At 41.4% G+C, this 27,446-nt stretch overlaps 1 protein-coding gene across 8 annotated transcripts in view; it reads left to right on the top strand.

Annotated features, from left to right (window-relative positions):
- NCOA2 (nuclear receptor coactivator 2) overlaps positions 1-27,446 on the top strand; it is a 282,199-nt gene that overhangs the window by 184,947 nt on the left and 69,806 nt on the right. For all 8 annotated transcript variants that reach the window (XM_069600229.1, XM_069600226.1, XM_069600224.1 and 5 more), the window contains 2 exons: positions 3,663-3,767; positions 6,282-6,454. In XM_069600229.1, the coding sequence (XP_069456330.1) occupies positions 3,682-3,767; positions 6,282-6,454 (259 nt within the window). In that variant the 5' untranslated portion in view covers positions 3,663-3,681. The remainder of the gene's footprint in view (positions 1-3,662; positions 3,768-6,281; positions 6,455-27,446) is intronic.

Raw genomic sequence — 27,446 nt, 5'->3', positions numbered from 1 at the left:
GCCTACCAGGCTCCTCCATCCATGGAATTTTCCATGCAAGAGTACTAGAGTGGGTTGCCATTTCCTTCTCCAGGGGATCTTCCTGACCCAGGGATCAAACTGAGGTCTCCCACACTGCAGGCAGACACTTTACCGTCTGAGCTACCAGGGAAGCCCTGGTGGCTCAAGTGAAATATTAAACATGCGTGCTCTCCAGGTCCTTTCAGTCATGTTCGACTCTTTGCAACCCCAAGGACTGTAGCCCGCTAGGCTCCTCTGTCCATGGAATTCTCCAGGCAAGAATGCTGGAGTGGGTTGACATGCCCTCCTCCAGGTGATCTTCCCAGCCCAGGGAGAACTCAAGTCTCTTATGTCTCCTGCATTGGCAGGCAGGTTCTTTACAACTCGGCTCAAATGGTTTTATTATACTTAGACCAGAACCCTGTGCTCCTGGCTTCTCACCTCCTTCTGTCCAGTGCTTTGTTGAAATGCATCAGTGCTGCCCCTTCATGCAGAGTTACAATTATTTGACATATGTTTGGGGAAAAGTAAAAGTAGATGATGCTAACGCTAATGTTAAATCCCCAAACTGAGTATATACGACTTTTAAGTAAATCAGTCTCTTAATTTAGCTAAATGTTGAGAATCTTTCTGATCATTCCGATAGTATTACTATTAAATACTTTTGGGGGGTGGTGGCCTTTTTATCAACAAACTTATCACATATACCTTCTATATGGGGTATTTTGTTACAGATTGGGGATTCTATTTTGATGATAAAAATGTTTTTTGATTGATAGAAAGCTATTTCCAGAGTGGAAATCCCCTGGGTTGCTTGTTGAGAGCTCACTCAGATTGGATGAGTAATGGTTTGGGGTTGTTTTTTTTTTACATGCTCGTGAGTGAAGCCATGGGAATTATGGTTCTAGGAGAAATACTGAAAGAGAATGTTTGGAAGGTGTCATCAGAGCTGGGTTCTGGTGTTTTTGCTCCCCCGTCTGTCCTTTTAAATATTGATTGATTTATTTTTATTTGGGGCTGTGCTTGGTCTTTGTTGCTGTGGATGGGCTTTCTCTAGCTGCAGCGTGCGGGCTTCTCATTGAGGTGGCTTCTCTTGCTACAGAGCACCAGCTCTCGGACAGGTAGGCTTCAGTAGTTGCTGCTGGTGGACCCACTGGTTGTAGTTCCCGGGCTCTGGAGTGCAGGCTCGATAGTTGTGGCACATGGGTCTAGTTGCCCCACAGATGTGGGATCTTCTCAGATCAGGGATCGAACTGGTGTCCCCTGCATTGCAAGGTGGATTCTTAACCACTGGACCACGAGGGAGCCCCCCATCTTTTATACATCCTGCGATGCCTTAGCAACTGCCACACCTGCTCACAGCCCAGCTCAGACCCTGCTTCCTCCCCACCAGTAGAGTGTCCCACAGTACAAAGGACACCTGCTTCTCTTTAGTGGAGCTTTTCCTATATAAATCTCCTACATAAATTTCTCTCCTCTCCCCCATCTTCTTCTCGAGAGACACATCCCTCCTCATGTCCCTCACACACCAAGCCTGAGTCACAGCAGTGGGCAGGCAGTCTTTGAAGGAATGAATGAATGATATTTAGGGCAGGGGTAGGGACTGGAGCATGGGAGCCAGGCAGTCCAGATCGTGCTGCTTCTCGCGCCTGACCTGTGACCCGTGATTCGAGGAAGAACGGCTATGTTGATGAGGCTCTCCCTTACCATAGCTTTGTAGTGAAGAGTAGGGTGTAAACCTGTGTATCAGCCCCACTTCCACCCTTTGCTGGGCCACTCCATGGCCTTGTGCTATGGATGATAATGATTATCCCCATTTTACAGAAAAGGTAATCGAGGCACAAGAAGTAACTTCTTAAGGTCCCATAACTAACATGGTGAAACTTGGGTATAGTTCCTGCCTCTGCTCTCCAGCTTCTCATAGTCTGTTTTTACTGATTAAATTATATCTGGCAATTTCTTGGTGCAGGATAAATGCTAAATGAACAGTAACTAAATACAGATTATACTTATCAGCCCAAACCTGTGAGTGCACCACGGGGCCTTGACACTTAGTTATGTCACTCCCAGCAACAGGAACCTCCCATACTAGCTTCCAGAATTGTCTCCTCCTGGTGCAGCCTCTGGAATAGAATATAATTGGTGCCACCTCCCTCAACTGATCCAGTGTCTGTTGGTTCTCCTTACATGTGATGCCTCAAAAAAAAAAAAATTTTATATATATATATATATATGTATATATATATATATATATATATAAAATTCCCCTCCCCTCTTGGATCAGAGTTGAGGCCAGAAGACATGAGAGTGCTGGCTGGAGTACCCAGATCCTAGCCTGGGCACAGCCGGGCAGTTGATGGGTGTGTGACGGTGCTCTCACCCTCAGGCCTGCCTGGCCCTCCTAGCCCACCTGCCTCCTTGTCCTTGCTCTCAATGGACCTGTCACTCTTCCAGCATCATCTGTAAGCCTCTGACCTCCCAACTCGCCCTTCCCTCTGAGTTTTCCAGGCTAGATAGGATAAGAAGCCACTGCAGGAAGTGAAGGAGGGCGAAAGTGGTTTTCAAAGCCTGGGGGACAAAAGGCAGAAGGAAGTGGCATAAAATTGGAACCCAAGGAGAGATTGCTAAATGGTGACTTAAACTTTTGGGACTGCGGTTTTTTCTCTGCTGAGCAGTTATTAAACACCTTGAGTAACAACCATCTTCCATTTCCTCAAAATCTTTGCCAGTCCTTTTGCATAGTTCTTTAGAAACGTAAATCTCTGTTGCTCTTGTTTGCAGATATAAATGTTATTTTGATGGTGTTCATGATGACCCATGTGAACACACTGATTCTCTTACTATATATCCTTTTATCTTCTTGCTGCTACTGCTGCTAAGTCACTTCAGTCGTGTCCGACTTTGTGTGACCCCGTAGACGGCACCCCACCAGGCTCCCCCATCCCTGGGATTCTCCAGGCAAGAACACTGGAGTGGATTGTCATTTCCTTCTCCTTTTCTTCTTTTCGTAGGGAAAGGAATTCAGCAAGTGGGCCAATAAGTGGCCTCCCCCACTAAGGTCAATAATGTTCCTAATCTTTTGAGTGCATCTTAAGACCTTCGGTGATAGCAGCTAGAATCAGGGAAGGAGGTAGAGTCTGAGTGGCAGGATGTGAGAAGTCACTACTAAGGGAGGGAGCCACTGGGAGAGGAGGGCCTGGTGTGGGGCAGGGGAGATCCTGTTTGAGGGACATTGCTCACCAGGACAGGGGTGTCAGAGCAGCCCGGTCAGATTTGGAAGCACAGCTTTGTGGCGAGGCACTGCCTCTTCCCGGGGCTGTTTGTCACGAGTGAGTGATTGCAGTACAGATGTAACGTTGGCCAACCCCAAACAGAGACTGGGAGGAGCCCCTGACAGCACCTGTAGTTCTCACGTGGGGCACCATTCCTCCTGAAACTGGAGGCTGGCAGCAGAAACACCGGGATAGCAGATCGTAGTTCAGGTGCTGTTGACATACAGCTCCTGTTGCAAGAGTGGGCCCACTGAGGTAGGCTTGTTTGTTTTCTAATTGTTCACCTTGACATTAGTTTAACTTAAGCAGGGTTACTAAAAAAAAAAAAGTCTTCTCATTAGGAATTGACCATCGACTCTGCTCACTTGCTCTCTCTGTTTTCTGTTTCAGTTGCTGATATGTGTTCAAGATGAGTGGGATGGGAGAAAACACCCCTGACCCATCCAGGGCAGAGACGAGGAAGCGCAAGGAATGTCCTGACCAGCTCGGACCCAGGTGAGACTCTCACCACGCACACCTGAGCCTCGGATTTGAAGTTTTATCGTATCTGTTTCACACTTGATTCACATGCTCTCTTTGGTTTTTCTCCTTAACTGTCAAGCCTTTGGATGCATATTACTTAACTTGTATTTTAGATATGCTGATCAGTTGCAGATTTTATTCTTACAAGTAGAGGCAGGCTCCATACTTCCTCTACATTCCCTCTGTACTCTGACTCTTAAAACCTGTTTATTCTACATAATCTTGAATTCACATTTTTACTCCTTTTTGCTTTTAGAATGTCAAAAAGACAAGAGATCCCATAGTAAAAAGGTTTGCTGCTAAGAAGTATCAGCTTTTATTTTTTCTTCCTTTTCTCTTTCTTTCCTTCTAAGAGCAAGAAATGATATGTTAAATCCTGTTGCTTTTGAGTTGATTACAAAGACTGAGGCTCTTCAGTGAATAAAACAAATATTTTTTAAAACAAGTTTCATGTTATATATTATGGGTGGAAGTATGGGTTGTTATGACCTCTATATGGGGTAATACAGCAGTATCTGTTAAAATTATAAATGCATATCCTCTCTGAATTAGCAGTTCCATTTCTAGGAATTTTCCAATGATATATGTTGACACATGCAAAATGACTATGTATGAGGTTGCTCACTGCAACGCAGTTCATAAACACGAAAGATTAGGAAAACCTTAAACATGTGTAGGGAGCTATGTAAACAGCTGTGACACATCCACGCACAATATAGCTCTGAAAAAGCGTGAGGACACTCTTTGTGGGTTGATACTTAGCAGTTTCTTAAGAATATTGTTACAGAGGAAAAGCAAGGTTCAGAAAATGTGTATGGTGTCCTACCATTTCTATAGAAAAAGAAAATAAGAATCCATATGGTTTTAGGGTAATTAGGAGACACAAGAATTGTTACCTGTTGGGGGGAACGAGGACTAGGGAACAGAGGTAGAAGAGAGACGTCACTCTTTTGATGATTTAAATCATGTAAATGCTTTTAACATTTAAACAGCCACTTGTATTTCAGTGGCCAATAGAAGACTGGGTGAGGAATACTAGGGAAGAGCACTGGGAGCAGGAGAAAGAGCAGAAAGCTTTTTCCCCATCTAGTTGCCAGATTGAATGGCCACTGACCACACTACAGCCCCAGACCCCCGCTCCTGTGTGCACCCTCTGGATTCCGTGGTCCTCCCTGGCCAGCCTCAGCCTGTCTGTCAAACTGCCTTTACAGCCCATAGTCCTGGCCACGGAGGCGGGTGGTAAATAGAGCCTCTTCTCTTCCAGTGTTCTGCTGGCTCTGGGGGTGTGCACGGCTCCCACCCCGCTCCCCCTTCTCACACGTGTGTCATTTAGTTGGTATCTTCGGGGTCTGGGGTGATAGAGGGAGGTGAAAGGGGTAGAAGGATCCAGAATTGGAATTTGGCTCTTTAGTACGTGGCAGCCATTGCCTTCCTTTCTCCAGACTTAAGAAAGTAGAAGCCAGGAGTGAAAATGAGACTTTGCAAAACCCAGTTCTGGTCACTGAGTGATCTTGGACGAATCATGCAGTCACTATAAAATAGAGAAACTGTGTTCTGTCTTAGGTTTATTAGTTCATGAAAATAATGCTAATATGTAAATGCAAGCATATGACTGTCCATTACATATTACAAAGTTTTATAAATTGGTATTATATACAAATAATTATATATTAAGAACATAGCAAGCTTGTACTCTGAATAGTGTACTTTTCTTATTTATTATATTGTTTGAATGTCATCCAGTGGACTCTGTGCTGTATTTGAGAAAAAAAAATGACACCCTGTAATTATCAAAGGGAACTTCTAAGTTTGCTCTTTCATCAAATTCAGATGAGAAGATCTTGCCAGTTTTTATTTTTCCCTCCTTTCCATTAATGTTTTAAAACTCAAGTTGAATTTGGACTGTTTGTTTACTTTTTGCATGCCATTCAGCTGAACAGTTAACAGAGACCCTGGGTTAGTTTCACTTTCGTTTCTAGCTGCACTGTGGTTTTTTAACATTATCTTAAAAGACCGTTGGGTTTAATTATTAACATCCTAAAGAAGTGTATGAAATGATGAAGATTTATTTTCATTATTTTGCCATGAAGTTTATTTATTCCTGTTATAACTAGTTTAATTTCCCTTTCTTAATCTTAAATTTTTATAAGCATGAGCTCCTTTCCATTTCTAAAACTCTTATTTATTTCATAATAAATTAGATGCCTGTTGTACCAAGTGTCGCTTTAAGCACAATGCTGGGCAGATCATCCTTGTCGTTATGAAACATACAGTCGAGTGGAAGACATTAAACGCATTGACCAAATGATTGCATAAGTGAATTTGTAATTACTAATTGGGACAAGGTTGATTTAAAAACAAGAAAAATGCAACATTTGGGGGAAATTCAGGATTTTTTCCCCCAAAGTACCTCCATGTTTCCACATGTAACTTTTGTTTGCTCTCTGTATTAAGATGTAGTTAACATTCTTATCTGTTTCATAATAGCCCCAAAAGGAGCACCGAGAAACGTAACCGTGAACAGGAAAATAAATATATCGAAGAACTTGCAGAGCTGATTTTTGCTAATTTTAACGACATAGACAACTTTAACTTCAAACCTGACAAATGTGCAATCTTAAAAGAAACTGTGAAGCAAATTCGTCAGATCAAAGAACAAGGTAAGAGCTCCAAATAAATCCTTTGGAGAGTTGAGTTACTTTCTGTTTCTCCATGTGTGAGAAATCCCTTCAGAGTCCCTTTAATCCATTTCTTAGGCTTAAATTATTGATGAGAAGATGATGTCACAGTGCAAGATGAATGCAGGTATCACTTGCAGTGGTTTATAAATAGGCTCTGTATAAAATTCAACAATCCCGTAAAGATGGAGGGGGCCAAGGTGAGGCAGGGTGATGGAACTTTTCATCTAGTAAAACTCAATTAGGTGCCCACTGATCCCACGCCACCTTGGTATTTTCATAGCTCACAGAGCGAGTGACTGTCAGAATTTGCAAGTGAGGAGCCAGGCAAGGATGGAAACCAGAAGTAAGAAAGTGAGCCACCTCTTGTTTCAGCTCGTCAGCATGTTTAAGTCTGAGCCTCAGCTGGCCACGCCACTAAATTAGAGTTTCATATCCCGAATGACAAGAGATTTGAAAGGCTCAACCTCGAGACAGAACTCTTTTGTGGAGTTGAAACACAAAACATAACAGCTTTCTTCCTGTGCTTTTCTTGTCTTTCTTTTTTCCCCTGAGCTCATTTTCTGCCTCTTTCCTTTGATATTTTTGCCTGTAGAAAAAAATTCAAGAAGATAGTATTTTAAAAATCACATCGGACTTTGTAGTGCCAAAAAAAATTGTATTAGGCAAGTACGAACAGCATCTTAGCACCCAGGGCCAATATATGCTCATGAAGTGTTCATACACTGCCTTCCTTTAGGGCCAGGGAGACTGTTACCTCCTGTCATCTGTTTTTGAATGCATCCTCTTAGAGTTCATATTGGGTTGTGTTTTTTATCTGCTTTTTATATAACATTTAAAAGAGGCAGATTTTAGAAAAATAATGTCTTGTTTCTATACGTGAGCTTGCAGCTTTGCCTGCTGCCCTCCATCATAAAATCCTGTTTGCATATTTTCATCATAACATTTTCCATTTTCATATAGATAATATTGAGCTAAGTTTTATATATATAAATTATAGATATAATTTTACAAGTACAGTTCTGTCTTCTAAGAACTGAAACACACACACACATAGCATCTACAAGACAGATTCTGAAACCAGCCCACTCTAAAAATGAATATTTCCTGGTTTCTCATCAAAATTATATCTTCATAATGTTCACCTTTCACAGAGAGTCTATTCAATGCCTGCCTTAGTTGCCTTAATCTCTTTCCTCTTCTTTTTCTTTTAAGATTCACTAGTTATCAACAACTCAGTTTCATCTCAGTTTGGTACCAGCAAATGGATGAAATCATAGTCCCAAAATTTTCTAGAAGAAATAACCGGTTCAAGGTTGCAGTGCTCTGAAGTTGCCACATTTCTAGGTGCTGATATCATCGAAGTGGCGAAATCACTAAGCTTCTTGTTTTGTGTTTCTGGAGATTTTGAATGGTTCATTTTTGCGAACATCAGATTTTTAGGTAAAACTTCCACACTTTAAAACAGTTACATATGTATGTGTTTTACTATCAAGGTCTTGCACAAGGTTTTACAGTTTTGCAAAACCTTGGTATTCCCCCCTTCAAACCATAAAACACGTTAAGATGTGTCACGCTGGGACTCTGCCATACTTTCACTGTGGGTGTGTAATCATGAGGCCGCATACCACAACCACCCAAGAAGCAGCAACAATAAACGCCCTGTCACGTCTCCCTCTTATAATAATGTTCCCATTAATTTGAAAAGTAACGTGTTTTGAAAAGGAAAAGCAGAAGTTAAAACCCTAACAAAAAGTCCAAGCATACTTCTCACTTCTCGACCAGTCTGATATTTTAAGACTATTACTAGTTTAATAAATTGTTTTTTAGAAAGAGCAGGAACCTTAGAATCAAACCAGGTGGGAGCTAGGCATGAATCCTGGTTCTGTTTCTTACAAACTTTTTGAACCTGAGCAAATTATTTTCACTCTCTATGACTTGGTTTCCTCATATAGAATTCCGGAATCACAGCCTCTAGGTTGCACGGTTGTTGAAGAAATAAGGAGCTGTGTAAACATTCCCAGCAAGTACTTGTCACAGTATTTAGTGCATATTCAGTAGACATCTTTCTCACATTCAGAAGAAAGGCATCTTTTTTCCTTCGTGTGTGCTGCGTGCCAAGTCGCTCAGCTGTGTCCAACTCTTTACGACCCTGGACTGTAGCCCATCAGGCTTCTCTGTCCATGGGATTCTTTAGGCATGAATACTGGAGTGGGTAGCCATTTCCTTCTCCAGAGAATCTTCCCAACCCAGGGGTTGAACCCACATCTCTTACGTCTCCTGCATTAGCAGGCAGGTTCTTTACCACTAGCTTCACCTGGGAAACCCCTTTTTTCCTTCATCTATGCTCAGATCTCATACAGTGAGCTCTTCGTTTTTAGATGGAAGGAGGGGGAAAAAGGTGGGGACATGGTTGTGCCTACTCTCCCCTACAGGGTCATTTGAAGAAAGTCACATTTTTCTGGGGCCAGAGGACTCAGCATAGCCTCCGCTGACCAGAGGTGGACACTCTGTGTGGCTCTGTGCCCCCACCTTGATTTTTCTCGGGAGCTGGCAACCAGCGAATGTTCAAAAGCAGCACGAAGGACAGAATGGAACCCTTCCTTCTCTCTGTGCACTTCCACCCGCCCAGCGACCAGTCAATGTGAATAGAATCCAACCGTCATCTTTACCGCATCATCCAGACTTCATTTGTATTCCTGTCACAGGTGGTAGCATGAATAAAACCCTCGCTGTTCTGAGGGGTTAAGCTGGGTTGCATGAGACCCACACTCAAGGCTACACAGTCTGGAAGACGGGCTCCCATAAAAGGAACCCAGCCCGGTCCAAAGCTTAGGCAGCTCGGCCCGGCCGGATGGGGTCTTTCACTCAAGTCTGCTCAGCCATCAGCTGCTCCTCCCCATTCCATAGGCTTGGGAATAAAGGCAGAGAATGAAAGATGATTTTAAATGGCCCAAAGGATGGGGATTTGAAGGGGAGGTTACCAGCTACCTAAATAAGTTATCCTCCCTTGTCTGAAGCACTTTCTGAGCCCCAGGTTGGTAGATGCTCTACAAGAGCATCATGCAGCTGTGGACCTCGTAGCAGCAGACCAAGCATACCCAGAGTCTGCACTTGAACCATGACCCCTGCTTTTGAATACTGGAGCGAGATATTTCTTCCTATGTGGCATACCAATGGTGAAAATCTGTGGCATCCATAACCTACAAAGAATAGTCATAAGTAGTAAGTTATCTTCTTTTCCAACTGGGAAGACTAATAACTGCTTCTGTTTCACAGAAAAATACAAATGATTTAATTTTGGATGACTGGGTCCAATTTCACACTCGTTAGCTAGAAACTTAAATTTAAATTTTTCTATGGAAAATACTCGATGACTCATGTACTCTTAAAAAAGTAGAATTGAAGTATAAAGTGACCAAAACAGTAGGGGAGTTCAAATAATTGATACATTTCCACTGCCCTCTTTAAGTGAAGTGAACATCACTCAGTTGAGTCCAACTCTTTGTGACCTCATGGATTCTAGCCTGCTGGGCTCCTCTGTCCATGGAATTCTCCAGGCAAGAATACTGAAGTGGGTAGCCGTTCCCTCCTCCAGGGAATCTTCCTGAGCCAGGGATCAAACCTGGGTGTCCTGCATTGCAGGCAGATTCTGCATTGCAGTCTGAGCCATCAGGAAAGGGCTTTTAAGGTAATATCTCCTCTTTTACTCCAACAAAACCACACTTTTTCTTATTTTTCTAAAATAATAATCTAAATTGAATTGTATTATTTGGAGACATTTGTCCTTTTATTTAAAGCCATGTTAGTGCATATATTTGAATATAGGTTGCAATACATTTATTTGTCAATGGAGAAACTTGTTTTATCCTTTTATTATTTTTCTGAATGTAGATAGCAATAAAAATGAAAAAGTATATTTCAGAAACTTGCATTTGTACAGGCTCAGTTTGGGGGGCAAATTCCTTGTTGAATCAAGCAACATGTTAAAAGATCATTCTGATTTCTCACTGTGATTATTCTGATTTAATTTTGATTGTAGTATGAGAGCATTGGGATTATGGATTGCTTCATACATGTAAATTTTCCCTACAATTGAGCATAGCATAAAAAATGAGTATTTTAAGAGAGGGTGAGGGGCAGTGGTGTGCTGAAGTCGACTGGTGTCAACCATCAAGAGCCAGTTGTTAAATTTTAAGAATATTATCAGTTAATAAGCACAACCATTATTGAAAATTGTTTAGACTTAACAATTAAATTACATATTTTTTAAAAAGGTAAGGAAGATTGAAACTCCTCATTTCCTAATTATTGTACTGCATTTTACTATTACCTCTTCTCTAGAGGCCTTTGTCTTATGTGATAAGACACATGATAGAAACAAATATAATACTAGACAGTAGTGGTCACTGCAAATCTCTAATTAACATCCAATATTTAACATTAAATATACATAAAAATATTGTCCAACTCATCAGAAGAGTCACAAACTGACAAACAATTGGATTTCTGTGTATCTTACCCATGTATTTTCATGATTTTACTTTTGTCTTATTAACCTAAGTGAAAATTTCAAGCAACATTTGTGTCAGAACTCTATCCATTCATCAGTTGTAATCATAAGATAGCTATAAAGATAAGAGTTTGGCAAAAGTCAACAAACATTCTGTTAGAATCATTTGGCTCTATGGAATTTGCAACAGAGGGTGTCATATATTTTATTATCACTTGTAAATTATATACTCCACATCCTTTTACTAGTAAAATTCATAATAAACATTTTGATACTTACTATTTTCCCCACAAGGAGCTGGTTTTTAAGCATTTCCCAGTGTACCACTGGTGGGTGTAGGGGTGTGCAGGTTGTATTCTAAATGTAGGTGAGTCAAATTCATAAGCTCATTATATAAAAATTCAAGGAAATAGTAATGGAAACAGCCTAATTCTAGCATGTAAAAGTAAAATGTAGAGCCTATTGAGGTTATATTTTTCCTTTCAGTCTTCTTTTTCCCCATGTTAAATACATGAAGACCTTGTGATGGAAATTAAATTATTCAGAGCTGACACCTAGGTGTGAACTAATAGCTGTCGCCAGGCAGAGTAAGCAGAAGGGCTCTGATATAAGATCCCTTCCAGGGCTGGGATATCTGTGAATCAGACTTTGGGGTGGTGCTCCCAGGCATTGCTTATGTTCCCTGTGATGAAACGCTAGGGTGACAGTAGAGTCATCCGTTGCCCTGGAAAGATAGGCAAGTGAACTCTGCATCTCTCGGGCGTGCCCTCATATATACCATCCTGCTGAAATCAGTGTCGTGGCAAGGATTGATGATGGTGCTAATCTTTGATCAGTTAGAGAATAAATATGAGACCTAGACTTAAAAAACATGTATCTTCTAAGTTAAAAAAAAAAAATGATGGCCCCTTATATACTATATATAGTTTAAATTTCAATTGTCATTTTTTTAATATCCTATTTTTTCTAAAAATGCTGCTAATGATTAAATGGCCAAAGCCAGCCAGCCAGACATAAAAGTGAGCCAAAAGAGTAGACTGTGTAATAGTGCAGGGCAAGCACCAAATCCAGCTGGCAGAATAAGTTCATCAATATAATAAGCTCATTAAGAGCTTGAGGTGTATTTAAAATCAGATGAACCCAGTCTCCCTCTTTACTACTGTAGGACTGTGTCTAAATTCCCTAACATCCTTGGGCCTTTACTTCCTAATCTGTAAAGAAAGGGATGATAATGTCCACTGTACATCAGTCTGATGAAGTCTGTTCAGTGTGTTTATAAAGGATCTAATCTCATGCTTGGCAGATAGAGAGACTTCCTCAACAGTAGTAACTACTGGAGTAGTTAACCTGGAAAAGGAAAAGGCTACCCACTCAGTATTCTGGCCTGGAGAATTCCATGGACTGGACTTGGCATCCTCATCCAAATGAATCTTGGCTCTCTTGCTAAGGACTCGGTATTGATAAGGACGCAAGTTGTTTTGGGATGTTTTCTCTATTACAGATTTAAGCCTTCATACTATTACTGACAATGTTGGTGCTTTTTGTTTTAACACAGATATTTTAAACAGACCTTTCGAAGCTATCTATTCAGAGATATGATACTTGGGGACTCCCTGGTGGTCTAGTGGTGACAATTCGGTGCTCTCACTGCCAGGGCCCAGGTTCCATCCCTTGTTAAGATCCCACAAGCTCTGCAACCTGGCCGAAAAAAAGCAAAACAAAATCTAGTGCTTGCTGTGGCCCTGTCTGCACCCCTTCCCAGGCTCTGTTGCCCCTGCTGCAGCATGTGGGCTCCCCCCCGCCCCCCTGGATCCCTGTTAGCTGAGTGGCAGTTTCAAGCATCTTGCTTTAAGGAGAATTAAAGAGGGCAAGAGTCTTAGCAGTGTTCATTTCCTCCTTATTTACTTCAACACAGGAACAAATCCAGCCCCAACTTACTCTTGAAGACTTGAAACTGTTACAGGTCTCCATGCATCCAGAAATGAAGGAATTTTATTTCCTTGTTTGAGAATACCCCTAGGATCAACAATATATCCTTGATATTACAGTTTCTTAATGAAGATAAAATATTTTTCCACTGTGCATGCGTGCTAAGTCGCTTCAGTCCTGTCTGACTTTTTCGACCCTGTGGACTATAGCCCGCCAGACTCCTCCATCCCTGGGATTCTCTGGGCAAATACTGGAGTGAGTTGCCATTTCCTCCTCCAGGGATTTTTCCACTGATCTGCATATAATTCACTTTCAGAATTTCATGTGGATTAATGGCTCATACTATGAGTGAAATCCTTAAAATTAGTGAGCTGACTGAAATTCTTGCTTTCATTCCTCATAGGAGCTCCTTGGTTTGGGTTTTTTTTTTCTCCCCCCTAAGTATATGGAAGGTTTTTTTATATTTAACAGCTTTCAGATGAAAAGGATTTAAATAATTCAGTGTGCCCTAATGCTTTAGGATTTTAACAATTTATGACATGAGCTCTCATTTCAAGACTTAAACTGGCTTCCACACACTAATAGAAGACAGGCGTCTCTTGTTTTCTTGCTCACCTTGCACTGTTAGGAAGAGAAATTCTGACACTATCCTGTGTATGTTGATTTCATTCCAGAACAAACATCTATTCCATAAAATTTTTACTGAGTAAATACTATATGCAGGATATAATGTTTATCATTAGTGGGGAATCCCACAGTCGATAAGTACTTGGTTCTTTTCCTTGGATCTTTCAATCGTTTGGAGGGGAATCAGCTTGTACACAAGCCACTGCGGGCCACAAAGGGACAGCAGGAGCTAGTTGTGTGCGCTGACATGGGTGGAGGCTTCTAGGAGGACAGCAAAGTAGACATGGGCCTCTCTGTAAGTGTAAGATCTAATAGACGAGAGAGTGGGAATCAAGGAAAGGAGAGCAGCTTTCCAACAGGGAGCAGAGCAGAGACATGCTCGGAGCCCTCTGTGGCACCGGGTATGTGCAGTGTTGGACTGTTTGCCTACAGAAAGATGGATTAAAGCATTTGATTGGATTTGAGGCTGAAAGGGGCAAGTCAGGGCCAAACGGAAGTCAGCACAGGACCAGAAGCAATTTTGTAATTTGGAGAAAGTGACATAAAGTGAGAAATTCCTAACCAACTCCAGTAGAATTCTGTCGATGTCACCTACCGTGGTCTTCAGACACTAGAGATACCCTGTTCTAGGAAGAGAAGCTTTTTTTTTTAACGTGGTTAAACATATTTTTAAAGTTTTTGCTAAATTTGTTAAAAGTTTGCTTCTGTTTTATGTTTTGGTTTTTTGGTCTTGAGGCATGTAGACTCTAGTTCCCTGACCAGTGATCGAACTCGCACCCCCTGCATTGGAAAGCAAAGTCTTAACCACTGGACTCTCAAGGAAGTCCCTTTTTTTTTTTTTTTAATGCTGCTGATTCCAGTGTGTGGGGTGTAGAAAGCTCATAATTAATAAAACAACAAGAATAAAAACTAAGTGAAAACATGAGAACTATAAAATGTCTCATTCATGTGTAACAAGAAACTTTTTTTTTTTTAAAAAAGCCTTTCATATATTTTTTAAAGTAATTTTATCTTTATTATTTATTTATTTTAATTTATTTTATTTGACTGCATCGAGCCTTAGTTGCAGCATGTGGGATCCAGTTCCCTGACCAGGGATTGAACCCAGGCTCCCTGCATTGGGAGTGGAGAGTTTTAGCCACTGGACCACCAGGGAAGTCCCTCTTTCATATATTTTTATAAGTTGTGGAGGGGACCTAGAAGGAGCCAGGAGGAAGTGACAGGCAGAAACCAACAGATAGAAAGGCAGCAAGAGAGACCCACAAACACCAGCAGAGAGCCTGGCCGACAGAGCATGATAGTAAACGCAATCAGAAACTCAGATGTGCAAGTTCGGACACAAAGGTGGAGACTTTTTTTTTTTTTTTAGGATTTGTTGACAGCTGTGCTAGGTCTTTGTTGCTGCATGTAGCCATTCTCTCGTTGCAGGAAGCAGGGCTACTCTAATTGTGGAGCACGGGCTTCTGATTGCTCTGGTTTCTCTGGTTGTGCAGCACAGGTGTTAGAGTGCTGGCGCAGTACTTGTGGCAATGGGCTTAGTTGCCCGGCAGCATGAGGGATCTTCCTGGACCGGGGATCAAATCTACTGCATTGGGTTTGGATAGGATCAAAGTCCCCTGCATTGGATTCTTTACCGCTGAGCCACCAGGGAAGTCCAAGACATTTTTAAATATAAAATTTTATAGTTTCTTATCGCATTACCCTTGATGGCCTAAAGGCACAGCGTCATTCAGGAGCTGTGGGCACATAGGTAAGGACCCTTGGGCTGAGCATCAGCCCCTGACCCCCGCCCATGTCAGCCCTCCCCTGACTGGCCCATAGGAGGTGCATCAGCACACCATCGTCCCTAGCCCTGGTACCCAGCCTTTCGAGAATGAGCTAAAGATACTCGCTGAACCCCCACCCCCCTGAAGGGACGCCAGCTTGATCCTTCTGCCGCAACGTTAACAGCTGCCAGGAGACTATGACAGAGTCCAAAGGAAGACCCTCACCACCACACCCAGGCCCCACCCCCACCCCCGTGACCTGTCCGCACCAGGCTGTACGCTTCTGTGCTCTATCCCACAACCGCCTGAACTTGCATCCCCTTCTAGAAGACGTGTGCTGGCTCTGCCCATGCACGTGTTCCGTGGCCTCTGCCTCCTGCCTGGAATGCTCCTCCCCCTCTTCCTTGTCGGCCAGTTGCCCCCTGCCCACCTTGATAGGCACAGCGAGGAGGAGCGAGAGACAACCAGTGGCCCCTTGACTAGTACCCACGTCTGACTGCTCTTGTCCAGTGCCACATTCCTGCCTTCCCTGTCATCAGTGAATCCTCCTTGAGATGCCTACCCTAGAGTGCTGACTATGCTAGCACATCCATGGTGGGGTTTTTTTGTTGGTTTTTTGTTGTTGTTTTTTCTGCATTTGTATCATTCAGACTCTCCTCCCTTTCTGGACTGCCTCCTCTTCCCTGTTTGTGTCTACTCCCATTAGAATCCTACTGTTTCATTCTTCAGGGCCCATGTCTTACGAAGAACTTCTTAATTCCCAGCCAGTATAGATTTTTTTTTTTTCCAGCCAGTATAGATTTGAATCTCATATTGTCTCCTGTTCTATCTCATCTTATTCCAATGAGGCTTCATGTGGGCCTTTCTTTTTCTTCCCCAATTGAATTTATGTTTAGTGATTTTCAGTTCAGTTGCTCAGTTGTGTCCGACTCTTAGCGATCCCACGGGGACTGCACCACACCAAGCTTCCCTGTCCATCACCAACTCCTGGAGCTTGCTCAAACTCATATCCATCGAGTGATGCCATCCAACCATCTCATCCTCTGTTGTCCCCTTCTCCTCTGGCCTTTGATCTTTCCCAGCATCAGAGTCTTTTCTTTGCATCAGGTGGCCAAAGTATTAGAGTTTCAGCTTCAGCATCAGTCCTTCCAGTGAATATTCAGGACTGATTTCCTTTAGGATCAACTGGTTGGATCTCCTTGCAATCCAAGGGACTCTCAAGAGTCTTCTCCAACACCACAGTTCAAAAGCATCAATTCTTTGGCACTCAGCTTTCTTTATGTCCAACTCTCACATCCATACATGACTACTGGAAAAACCATAGCTTTGACAAGACCAACCTTTGTTGCCAAAATAATGTCTCTGCTTTTTAATATGCTGTCTGGGTTGGTCATAGCTTTTCTTCGAAGGAGCAAGCGTCCTCTCATGGCTGCAGTCATCATCTGCAATGATTTTGAAGTCCAAGAAAATAGTCTCTCACTGTTTTCATTGTTTCTCCATTGTTTTGCCATGAAGTGATGGGACCGGATGCCATGATCTTAGTTTTCTGAATGTTGAGTTTAAAGCCAGCTTTTTCACTCTCCTCTTTCACTTTCATCAAGAGGCTCTTTAGTTCTTTGCTTTCTGCCATGAAGGTGGTATCATCTGCATATCTGAGGTTATTGATATTTCTCTCAGCAGTCTTGATTCCAGCTTGTGCTTCATCCAGCCTGGCATTTTGCATGACGTACTCTGCATATAAGTTAAATTAAAAATGATTTTAATATAGGGATATGAAAAAATATAGGAATAGATTAAAAATAGCATAAATGCCACTGTTTGGCTGTTCTTTTCATTGTTGTCATTCTCTGGTTGGTTTAGGCTTTAAAGATTTTTCTGAGGTTTTTTTGTGTTTTGGTTTTGGTTTGTTTTCCCAGCCTGTTGTACTGGTAGAACGAGAAAGAGGGAGATGTGACTGTCTTTGTGTACTGCAGGTTCAGCTAGTTTTCAGACTGAGATGAATTATCCGGTAATAAATTATTCTACAGGCAACTATTTTAATTGGTCCTCCCAAGAAGACTTATTTTCTGGTTTGGTGAGTTTTTAACTGTGGCAAAAACTATATATACATCATCATTTTACCCTCTTAACAGTTCAGGTGTACATTATTGTATTTTAAATTGTATGCACACTGTTGTACAACAGACCTAGACATTTTTCATCTTGCGTGATGGAAATGCTTTTCCCATTGATCTGCTCACCATTTCCCCTCCCTGCAACTTCTGGCAACCACCTTCCACTTTCTGTTTCTCTAACTTTGGTTAGATACCGCATATAAGTGGAATCATGGTCTCTTTGTGATTGACTTGTTGAACCTAGCATAATATCCTCAAGGTTCATCCATGCTGTAGCATATGATAAGATCTTCTTTGAAAAGGCCAAATTATACTCCATTGTGTGTATTTACCACATTTTTTTACCCATTCATCCATCAGTGAACATTGTTTCCTTCCACATCTTGGCCATTGTGGATAATGCTGCCGTGAACATGGGTATGCAACTAACTCTTCAAGACCTTATTTTTGATACTTTTTAATATATATCCAGCAGTGGGGTTACTGTGTCATACAGTACTTCTGTTTTTAATTTTCTGAGGACCCATAGTAGTCTTTTCCATAGTGTCTGCACCACTTTATAATCATCCCAACAGTGAAGAAGCAGTTTCTCCACATCCTTACCAAGAGTTGCTGTTTTCTGGTTTCTTGATAGTGGCCATGCTACGGGGTGTGAGGTAACATCTCACTGTGATTTTGAACCACATTTCCCTGATAATTAATGGCTTCTCAGGTGGCACAGTGGTAAAGAATCTGCCTTCCTTCCAATGCAGGAGATGCAAGAGACGTGGGTTTGATCCCTGAGTCAGGAAGATCCCCTAGAGAAGGAAATGACAACCTGCTCCAGTATTCCTCCCTGAGAAATCCCATGGGCAGAAAAGCCTGATGGCTACAGTCCATGAGGTCGCAAACAGTCAGACACGACTGAGCAACTAACACTTTCATACATAACATAAAATTTTTACTTTTAAGTGTGCTCCTCAGTAGCTGTCTCACTGTTGACCAGCTGTCCTGAAAACACTTCTGCTTGGGTCTGTACTCTATTCATTCTCATTCCCTGGCTTTTCTTCCTCATCTAACCCTTGGCCTTCTTTCTGTTCCCAACTAAACCCCTTCCTTCATCAGTTCTACTTACTTCCATTCTTCAGCCTCACGTCCCTGCTGCATCCTGTCAGCTGTCCATCTTGGGCCTTGCCACACCTGTCATTGCACAGATGCCCAATGAGGGCCTTGGCCAGTCCCCACTCCCCACAGTTTGCCATTCAGCTCCCCCCCATCCGGATTTTCAGCTTCCTGCCAGGCATCACCCCTGGGCGCCCCAGATTTCAAACAACTGCTTTTCCCCTGTGCCTCCTTCTAAGAATGGTGTGTCTGATCTCCTGTGCTCGGTCTTGGGGCATGTCCTCATCACCTGTTTTGTGCTCACCCCTAGGCTAGACGCCTGGGTCCTGGTCCTATTGGCCTTTCCCTCTCCCTGTTCACCACATGCAGCCCGTCGTCTCTGTCAGGTCCTCACCGTGGCCTGTGACACCTCTACCCCTCAGTTTCCCCATTTTTATTCTAATAAATTTGTTAGAGCAACTCATTTATCTTTCTCTTTAACTCATCTCTGTCTCTCTGTCTTCCATGATTCCATCCCCATTAGTACCAATACTGATTTCCTGCAAATATTTATTTCATTTTGGCATGTAATACAATCATTTAAACTTAAAAAAAGTCCCTATGACCATGTAAACTTTTTGATGGAAGAACCAGAGCTTGTTGAGGTTTTTGTAATTGTTTTGGTGAGGGTGGGGGAAGTCTTTTTTTTTTTTTTTGGCCTGGTAGCACAGCTTGTGGGATCTTAGTTCTCCAACCAAAGATCAAACCCAGGTCCTCGACAGTGAAAGCACCAAGTCCTAACCACTGGACCACCAGGGAATTCTCAGCTTGTTCATTTTTATATTCTTGCAAGTAAGGATATTTAATAAGTGTTTATATTAATAATTGACAAAAACTAGGCTTTAGAGAATATGTGAAAGCAACAAGAAATTCAGATTTTCTTCATATGCTTCAAGAAAGTATGAGTAGACTAGTGGAGGGAAGAAAAGAAGGCAAGTCAGGCTCTTCATCATTAAACTACTGTGACTGTTTGAAATAGCATCACGTGAAGTAAATTCCAATGGTGTAGTCTGGAGATGACCGGGGACCATGCCACAGTTGTATTTAAACCTGATGAACTCTTACTAACTCAAGAATTATATCTGGATGCCTTCTACATGCCGCATGCTGTGCAAGTCATCAGAGGTAGAAAGAGAAGCACAACGCTGTTCCCACCATCTAGGGACTCGTTCAGAGTAAGAAATCATTCCGGCCTTTTTAGAGTACCTTGTCCTCAGCAGATGTGCTCCTTCTCCCTGATTTGGGAATTCAGCCTAGAGTGAGAGCGGTACCTACATTTATTACATGATAATGCTGGCATTTGGCTCTAAGCAAAAGAAGAAGTGATTATCAAAAAAAAAGAAGAAATGATTATAGGAAGTCAGTGAGCGCTGTGATAGATAGGTGAATATAGATATAAGAGAGAAGGTAAGAAATAAAACTTCTTTTGAACTCCAAGAGTATATTGACATCTGTCATGCAGGAAATAATAAAAAGCTACTCTATTTTTTTCTTAGCAATGTTAAAAGCATGTTGTATAAATATATCCATACATACTGTGTCCCATACCTCCCCTCTGAGGATGGTGGTCAGGTCTTCAACTTTGCCTTTGTTTATTATGAGAGGAAATATTGATCTACAGAGAAACTCCAAAAGCAACACTCTCAAAGCCAAAATGAAGATTTATAATAGATGCTGCTGGATCTTTCAGGGCAGTTTTATCATGGATTATTCACAGAAAGAAGAAATTTTGATGATTGGGGATTAGATGTGATTTTGTTAAATAGCTTAAATCTTATGGGGACTGCAGCCAAGGGCTATGAGACATTGCAAACTGAGGAACTGTAACAACAAACAGCCGCTCTAGGTTGTAAGTGCCTCCAGTCCAGGTTCCTGTATGCTTTGAACATGTGTGTGTTTCTAACCAGGCTTCTTTAATTACTGATAAATAACTTACTTCTATATTGTAATATCTCAATATCAAAGGATGCAAAGAAAAAGATGCTAAAGTGTTGTTGACCCCTGAAAAGAATTTTGCATAGGCATGAAAACCTTCTGAATACTATTGCTCTGTATTCAGAGAATTCACATTTTTCCAAGAGGCAGATGAATGACATAAAAATTGTAGGAAATACTGGAATTTCTCTGGTGGTCCAGTGATTAAGACTCTGTGCTTCCACTAAAGGCAGCACAGGTTCAATCCCTGGTCCAAGAACTAGGATCCTGCATACTGCACAAAGCAACAAAATAAATACATTTTAAAATTTATATATAGGAAATATGTTGTGAATTTACACTGTTTACTTTCAAAGGCAAAATCACCACTAAGCTAATGAAGCTTAAGGTTCAGAGCCTCTTCCTGCCCTGATCCCCGTGAGGCGACGTTCTCGATGGGGAAACTGCGTTTGCTTAAGGAAGAGCTTTTTCCTAAGTACTTCAGATTAATCACCTAAAGAGATGTCCTAAGAAGTCTGAATTTTTTGCAGAGCTCTAGCATCTGCTGTTTCTCTTCTCATTCTCTATAAAGAAGAATGAGAATCATACTTAATTTTGTATTCTTTGACTTTATTTTATTTTTGGCTGTGCTGGGTCTTCATTGCTGTGCAGGTTTTCGGGGGCTGCCCTTGGTTGTGGTACACAGGCTTCTCACTCCAGTCACTTCTCTTGTTGTGATTCTAGGCTCTAGGGCATGCGGACTTCAGTAGTTGTGGTGCACGGGCTTAGTTGCTCCATGCCATGTGGAATCTTCTCAGACCAGGGATCAAACCCATGTCTCCTGCATTGGCAGGCCAATTCCTATCCTCTGAGCCACCAAGGAAGTCCCCTAATTTTGTATTCTTAAAGAGAGTCCCTTCCCTCTAATTGTATCAGCTTCAGGCCCTACAAAACAGATCTTTCTCTGGATACTAGCAAAGTTTATAATCTCTACTAGGTCAAAAACAAAAGGATCAGTGTCCATAGTGAAAATGAGAGCTTACACATGTCATGTGGGGTGCTCACCGTGCTAGGCAGTCATTTACTCACATCATCATCCCAGTTCATCCATGCAGTACCCTGTAGGGTAGGTTTATCATTAACTCCATTTTATAGAAGGGGAACCTAGGGTTTAAATGCAAATTATTTGACTCAAACTGAAATCCAGATGTCTACTGAGCTTCACACGCAGTATCCCCAGTGGAGCCAAATAGAATAGACTTGTTGCCCCACTGTTTACTCGCTGTTTGGAAAGAGTTGTTATGAGAGAATTGGGTATGCATGTTATCCGTGGAACTTAAGATATACTGAGACACTGGGGCTTAACTCCTAGGAAGAATATTTTTTGTAGATTCCTATTTCAGAAGATGATATACACATTCAGGGCAGCTCTGCTTTTCTTGTCAGGAAAAAAAAAAGTTGATAAAAGATCCCAAGAAAATAGAAAATTGCTGTCTAGGCCAAAAAAGACTTCTTGGTATTTAGCCAGAAAATTGGATATCAAACTTTTTTTTTTTTAAGCATTCATTTTGTACCCTGATGTGAGCAGACGAGGAATTATTGTGTCAGAGAGAATGTTCTTTGTTTTCTCTGTTTATCTTGTTTGTACAGTGTAACCTCTAGAGATCTGCCTCCAATGCAGGAACCACAGGAGATACAGGTTTGATCCCTGGGTTGGGAAGATCCCCTCGAGGAGGGCATGGCAATCCACTCCAGTATTCTTGCATGGAGAAGGCCTTGGACAGAGGAGCCTGGTGGGCTACAGTCCACGGGGTCACAAAAGAATTGGACACAACTCAGCAAGTAAACAAGAAAAAATCTCTAGAGAAACAGCACTTTTGACCTGTTCAGCTATCCGCTCCCATTTCAGGGAGTATATTGGGAACAAAACAGATTTTACTGACAGTCACTGAGACCACCCCCATACTCACCTCATTACTGACCGGAAGTAATATGAAGGAACTGGCTATGAAGGCTGTGTTTCATCTGGGAACCTCGCTGTATACAAGACTACATAGAGGTGTTTTAACTTGGGTTCTTAAAAGGAAGAATGTGCGGTGCCAACTTTCCCATGGAAAATGGGTTTTATTAGATTTCTGATATTTAGACAGCATTTTAGATACCCAGAGCTGTTTAAAAGGATACTTTTGCCTTATATTTCTCATTCCTGTCATTTTGAGCAAAAGAAACCCCCATTTCAAGCATGGTCACACAGAAAATTGTACCCAGAAGACAAAAATTGTTCATTAAAATGGACTTGCATCCTGCTGTTAAGAATGTTAGAACTATGATCACCTGTAATAGAGTTAGGTTCCTTTTGGGCCTGTCAAGTCTTGGAAATAAGACATCTTATCTTTTGGAAGAAAAGTGAAATGAATAACGTCAACATTCAGCATGGTGCTTCTTCACCTAAGTTCATAACTGAGATACCTTTCACTCCCGTTAGAGCCAGGTGGAGGACAGGGCAGAATTCCTGAGTTGTCTGGGGGAATCTGTAGCTTCTATTTCTTGAGACCTGAAGTACTTCTCAGTAGACTGATGATCCTTTTTATTTAAGACTGTATACATCAGACAGGTATATGCATTCCACCATTTTGTCAGATTCAAAGTTTTTATATTCTTATTACAGTGATAGAAGGAGAAAAGGGAAAACAGAAAACCAAACCCTACTGGACTAGACATGAGCGTTCTCTGCCACCCCCAAGATCAAGTTCACGTTCTCTTAAGAACTCTTTTCCTTTAGCTAGACTATCTTCGATTTATAGATCCTTTATGTCAGACTAGAGAAAAAAAATAACATACAGTACATTTTATTTGGAATATTGTTAGAGAACCAAAATTGTCAGAAGTGAAAGAAATAACGTTTGTCTTTTATTATATGAACGTATTTACCTTGTGATTGAATGAGTCCTTTTTTTTTTTCCTTCTTGCCATGGTTTCTTAGGAAAGACAGAGAATTTTCAACTTTAAAAACCTTCCTCCCTACCCAAGGTTTATTTGTAAGTTAATTGCTTGGAATGGAGGATATTTTTCCATCAAAACAATACAGTTTTGGTGAGGAGACTCATGGACCAGTTCCATAAAGCCTATTATAACCTAGGATAGTTCTTAATACAGAGAGCCGTGTTTCCGTAGATGAGGTTTATAGGGATATTGTAGTGATAAATGGGATGCAGTTTCTTCTAGAAGTATTACTAAATTTATTGTAACCTTTTCTTTCTGTTATGTCATTTCAAGTATAGATAATCGTCCAGTGAGACTCCATGGACATTACTGTTGATTTAAGAAAAATGACCCCCTCTTACCCCAAAAGGTGGGAACCACTCTGTGCGCGCGCACACTTGGTTGCTCAGTCATGTCCCACTCTTTGCGACCCCATGGACTGTAGCCCGCCAGGCTCCTCTGAGGAGTCCATGGCATTTTCCAGGCAAGAATATTGGAGTGGGTTGCCATTTCCTATTCCAGGGGGTCAAAACCATGTCTCCTTTGTCTCCTGCATTGGCAGGCAGAGTCTTTACCACTGTGCCACCTGGTAAGCCCAGTGTTTTTTACAAACTGAAGGGTGCTAAGTGTCAGGTCAGTCAACACATGCATGTATTTCCTGGGAGGATCCTGGATTTCCAGAGGCCTGGAGCAGGGTTGCCCCTTCCTTCCTTTTTGCCCTGGTAGGGTCTCCCGGACTCCTCCCCTTCCAGGCTTCCACATGCCAAGACTGTGTGAGAGGAGCGAGTTCCAGAAGGGCAAAACCATGATGATGGGGAGAGTGACATGAGGGTGTGTAAGCCTGAAAGCCAGGAGCTCACGCTGGCAGCGTAAACCAGAGGCTCTGGGCCAAGGTTATCTTTCTTCCCTTCTTTTCACCTGCTTCCCATTCCATTGTCTTCTTTGAACCACTCTCTTTATTTCTCCTGGGATTTTTTTTTTTTTTCCTTCTCCCTTGATCTACTACAGCACAAAATTCAGGTCTTTATGTGCAATTCCTGTCTTTGAAGCAAATGTTCAGTTCTGGAATTACTTAGCTAGCGAAACAGATAACAGTGAAAATAGCAAAGGAAAAGTCACAAACTTTCAGAAAGTCTTTAAAACTCATAATAAATTGTGCTCCAGATGTTCTCTGAAATATACATGAAGCTCTATTTCAAGCTTTGTCTCTCTTCCCAATTTCATCTTATCTTTGGAAAAACCCTAAATTTATCTCTTTCGATCTCACAGTAGGTACTTGTGTGTCCCCCGAACTTCCATACCATTCCACTTGTATCTGTCTGTACTTCTCTCTTCTTTCCCTTCTCTTAAATTCTATTTAACGCGACAGAGACCTCATAGATACATAGTGAATCTTAAGTTACATGAAGAATTGAAGTATGGCTCGTCAGTATTTCAGAGGAAATATTCTAAATGGAGGTGCTAAGAAATGGGGGTGAAGCCCCATGTGCACTTGCAGAGGTGCATACTGAAGTGTTATTGATAGATTGACATTACCCAGCTAAACATGTAGACAGCTGCAGTTTTAGTCTCTACTTAGTGGCTTCAAAGCCATAACAGTTTTATCTTCAATAAGCATCTTCTCAATACAGTTGTTATTTAGTCTCTAAGTCATGTCCCAACTCTTTGCAACCCCATGGACTGTAGCCTGCCAGGCTCCTCTGTTTATGAGATTTCCCTAGCAAAAATACTGGAATGGGTTGCCATTTTCTTCTCCAAGGGATCTTCCCAGCCCGGGGATCAAACCCAGGTCTCCCATATTACAGGCGGATTCTTTACCTGTTGAGCCACGTGGGAAGCCGCTCTCAATACTGTAGTTACTTAGAACTGTAAGATTACACTCACTGCCTATTTGTTGCCTACAGGACACAATGAAGCTGTGTTCATATTTTTTTAAATTACAAATTATGAGCAGTTAAATTTTTTTCAAATTGACCCTCAGGGTAGGGAAGGGGTAGGTGATCATCATGATCCTGAAAGATCATGAATCCAATGTCAGGATCTATAAAGACCTAATATTAGATATTCTTGTGTGGAGTTACAATACTATATATGTAAGTTGATTATGCTAATTTCTTTAACATTGCTTCTCTTTCATTTACTGATCTGAGGAGCCCCTTTGGTTCTTTCCATGTACTATACTTAATCCTCCTCTTTGGGAATTGAGGTTTTCAAATCGAGCTCCTGGTTTTCATATTAGGGTAAGTAAGAGGAAAGATCCAGACATTCGTGTGTTTTAGCTACACTTCTAACTCAGTGACCCGTGCTTTTCTTAAAAAGGACCGATACATAACCCATCTTATAGATGGACTTCAGTTTGTAATCAGGTGATTGTAGGTTTTTCTCTCAAGTTCACCCATTAGGTTTACTTGGAAATTTTGAAAGCTTTATTTTTATTCCTGTGGCGTATGCTCTCGGCTTGTATTTTTGAGACCTGTAAGTGTAATTTCCTTGGCAATTGGGTTTATCCTGGGAGGATAATATAAAAGATCATTAATGCTCACATTTTTATTTTCCAAAATTCTTTTGGGTTGCCACACTTCAGAGAACTAATTAGGCCCTGTTAGCATCCTGAGGTGTGCGCATTGTTCCTGGTATGTTGATGAATGTTTATTTTGAGTTAAGTATATCAGCTCTTGCCATGCTCAGTCTGTGATGAAGGCATTCTTAGTAACATCTTTGATAATTAGTTTCTCTTCGTTCAGCATCTGGATCAATGCTGTATCCTAGACTTTACTCTCCAAATAAGCTTAGTCTTCTAGCTAAGTAAATAAGAAAACCTCCTCATAGTGACAAATGTATAAATTTCATTTTTCTTTTGTTGCCTAAGTCCACAACACTTTAGAAAGACAGTCTGCTCGCCCCATCTCAGCACTCTGCTACATGACAGTGCCTCAAGCATGCATAGCAGCACAACGCTTGTCTTCTTTACCTTTGCATCCTCACCATCTAATACCATGTTTATGTTTCCCTTAAAAACATGAAATACGCTTTCTTGAAAAGAAAATTACAAAGAAAAATTAAAAACCGAAATGCCTTATACCATCTGTGTGCTTGGAGCTGACCCCTCAAACCTGCCCAGACCATCTGAGCTCTCCTTGCATTGCTTTCTCCAGAGCGTGAATCAGGTAAACTCTCGCTGAGTATCTGCATGGGTTAGCATGGACTGTGCAAAGTGATGGGGATACAAAAATGTAAAATACAGCCCCCGGCTCAAGGACTCCACAGCTTCAGGAGAATTATGAGGCGATCCACATCAAGTCAGATGATTTCTATATGGAATAGTAAGTGATATTACGGCTGTGTTTTGGAGGAACAGAGTGTAAAAACAAAAATTGGCTCCCCTGAGATTCCAGGAAGATTACTTGGAGTAAATGACAACTGGGATCCGGGATCAAGAAGGCCTCAAAGTGGATTTTCATGTGTCACGTTCCCTTGCTTGGGCTGGTCCAGAAAGACAGAAAACAAATGTTTTCATTCTAAGAGACTAATGCTGTTGGGGTGGGGGAGGGGTGGAGAAGGCATCTTATTTTAATATTTGAAAAGGAAGGAAATTTACATTTGGTAGAGTACTCATGTTTTCTCCCAGTGAGAGTGACAATTTATGTTTTGGTGTTACCATAGATAACTGAAGATATTTTATTACTCTTAATACTGACATTGATTTTTTTTTAATTTAAATTTATTGGTAGAAAAGCTATAGAAATGATACTAAATTTAATTCATTAACAAGCCGTGTCTCAAGATAACTTCAATAAAATACCTTCTTGTAAGTTTCTGATTCAATTTCTATTTTATCACAAAGGGGTGTAATTTTCTTTTAGTACAAACTTGTCTATTCCTGTTCCTTTTCACTTGACTTAGCCTGATGAAGTCTGTCCGTTCCCTTTCTTAGACATGCCTGTTTCACATTTTTCTTTGTTATACAGTCATTTATATTTTGTTATTTA

This window comes from Ovis canadensis, chromosome 9, assembly GCF_042477335.2.
Source record: "Ovis canadensis isolate MfBH-ARS-UI-01 breed Bighorn chromosome 9, ARS-UI_OviCan_v2, whole genome shotgun sequence".
In the NCBI taxonomy this organism is placed as follows: Eukaryota; Metazoa; Chordata; class Mammalia; order Artiodactyla; family Bovidae; genus Ovis; species Ovis canadensis.
The sequence above is the reverse complement of the archived record's forward strand: the minus strand, read 5'-3'. Positions and strand labels throughout refer to the sequence as shown.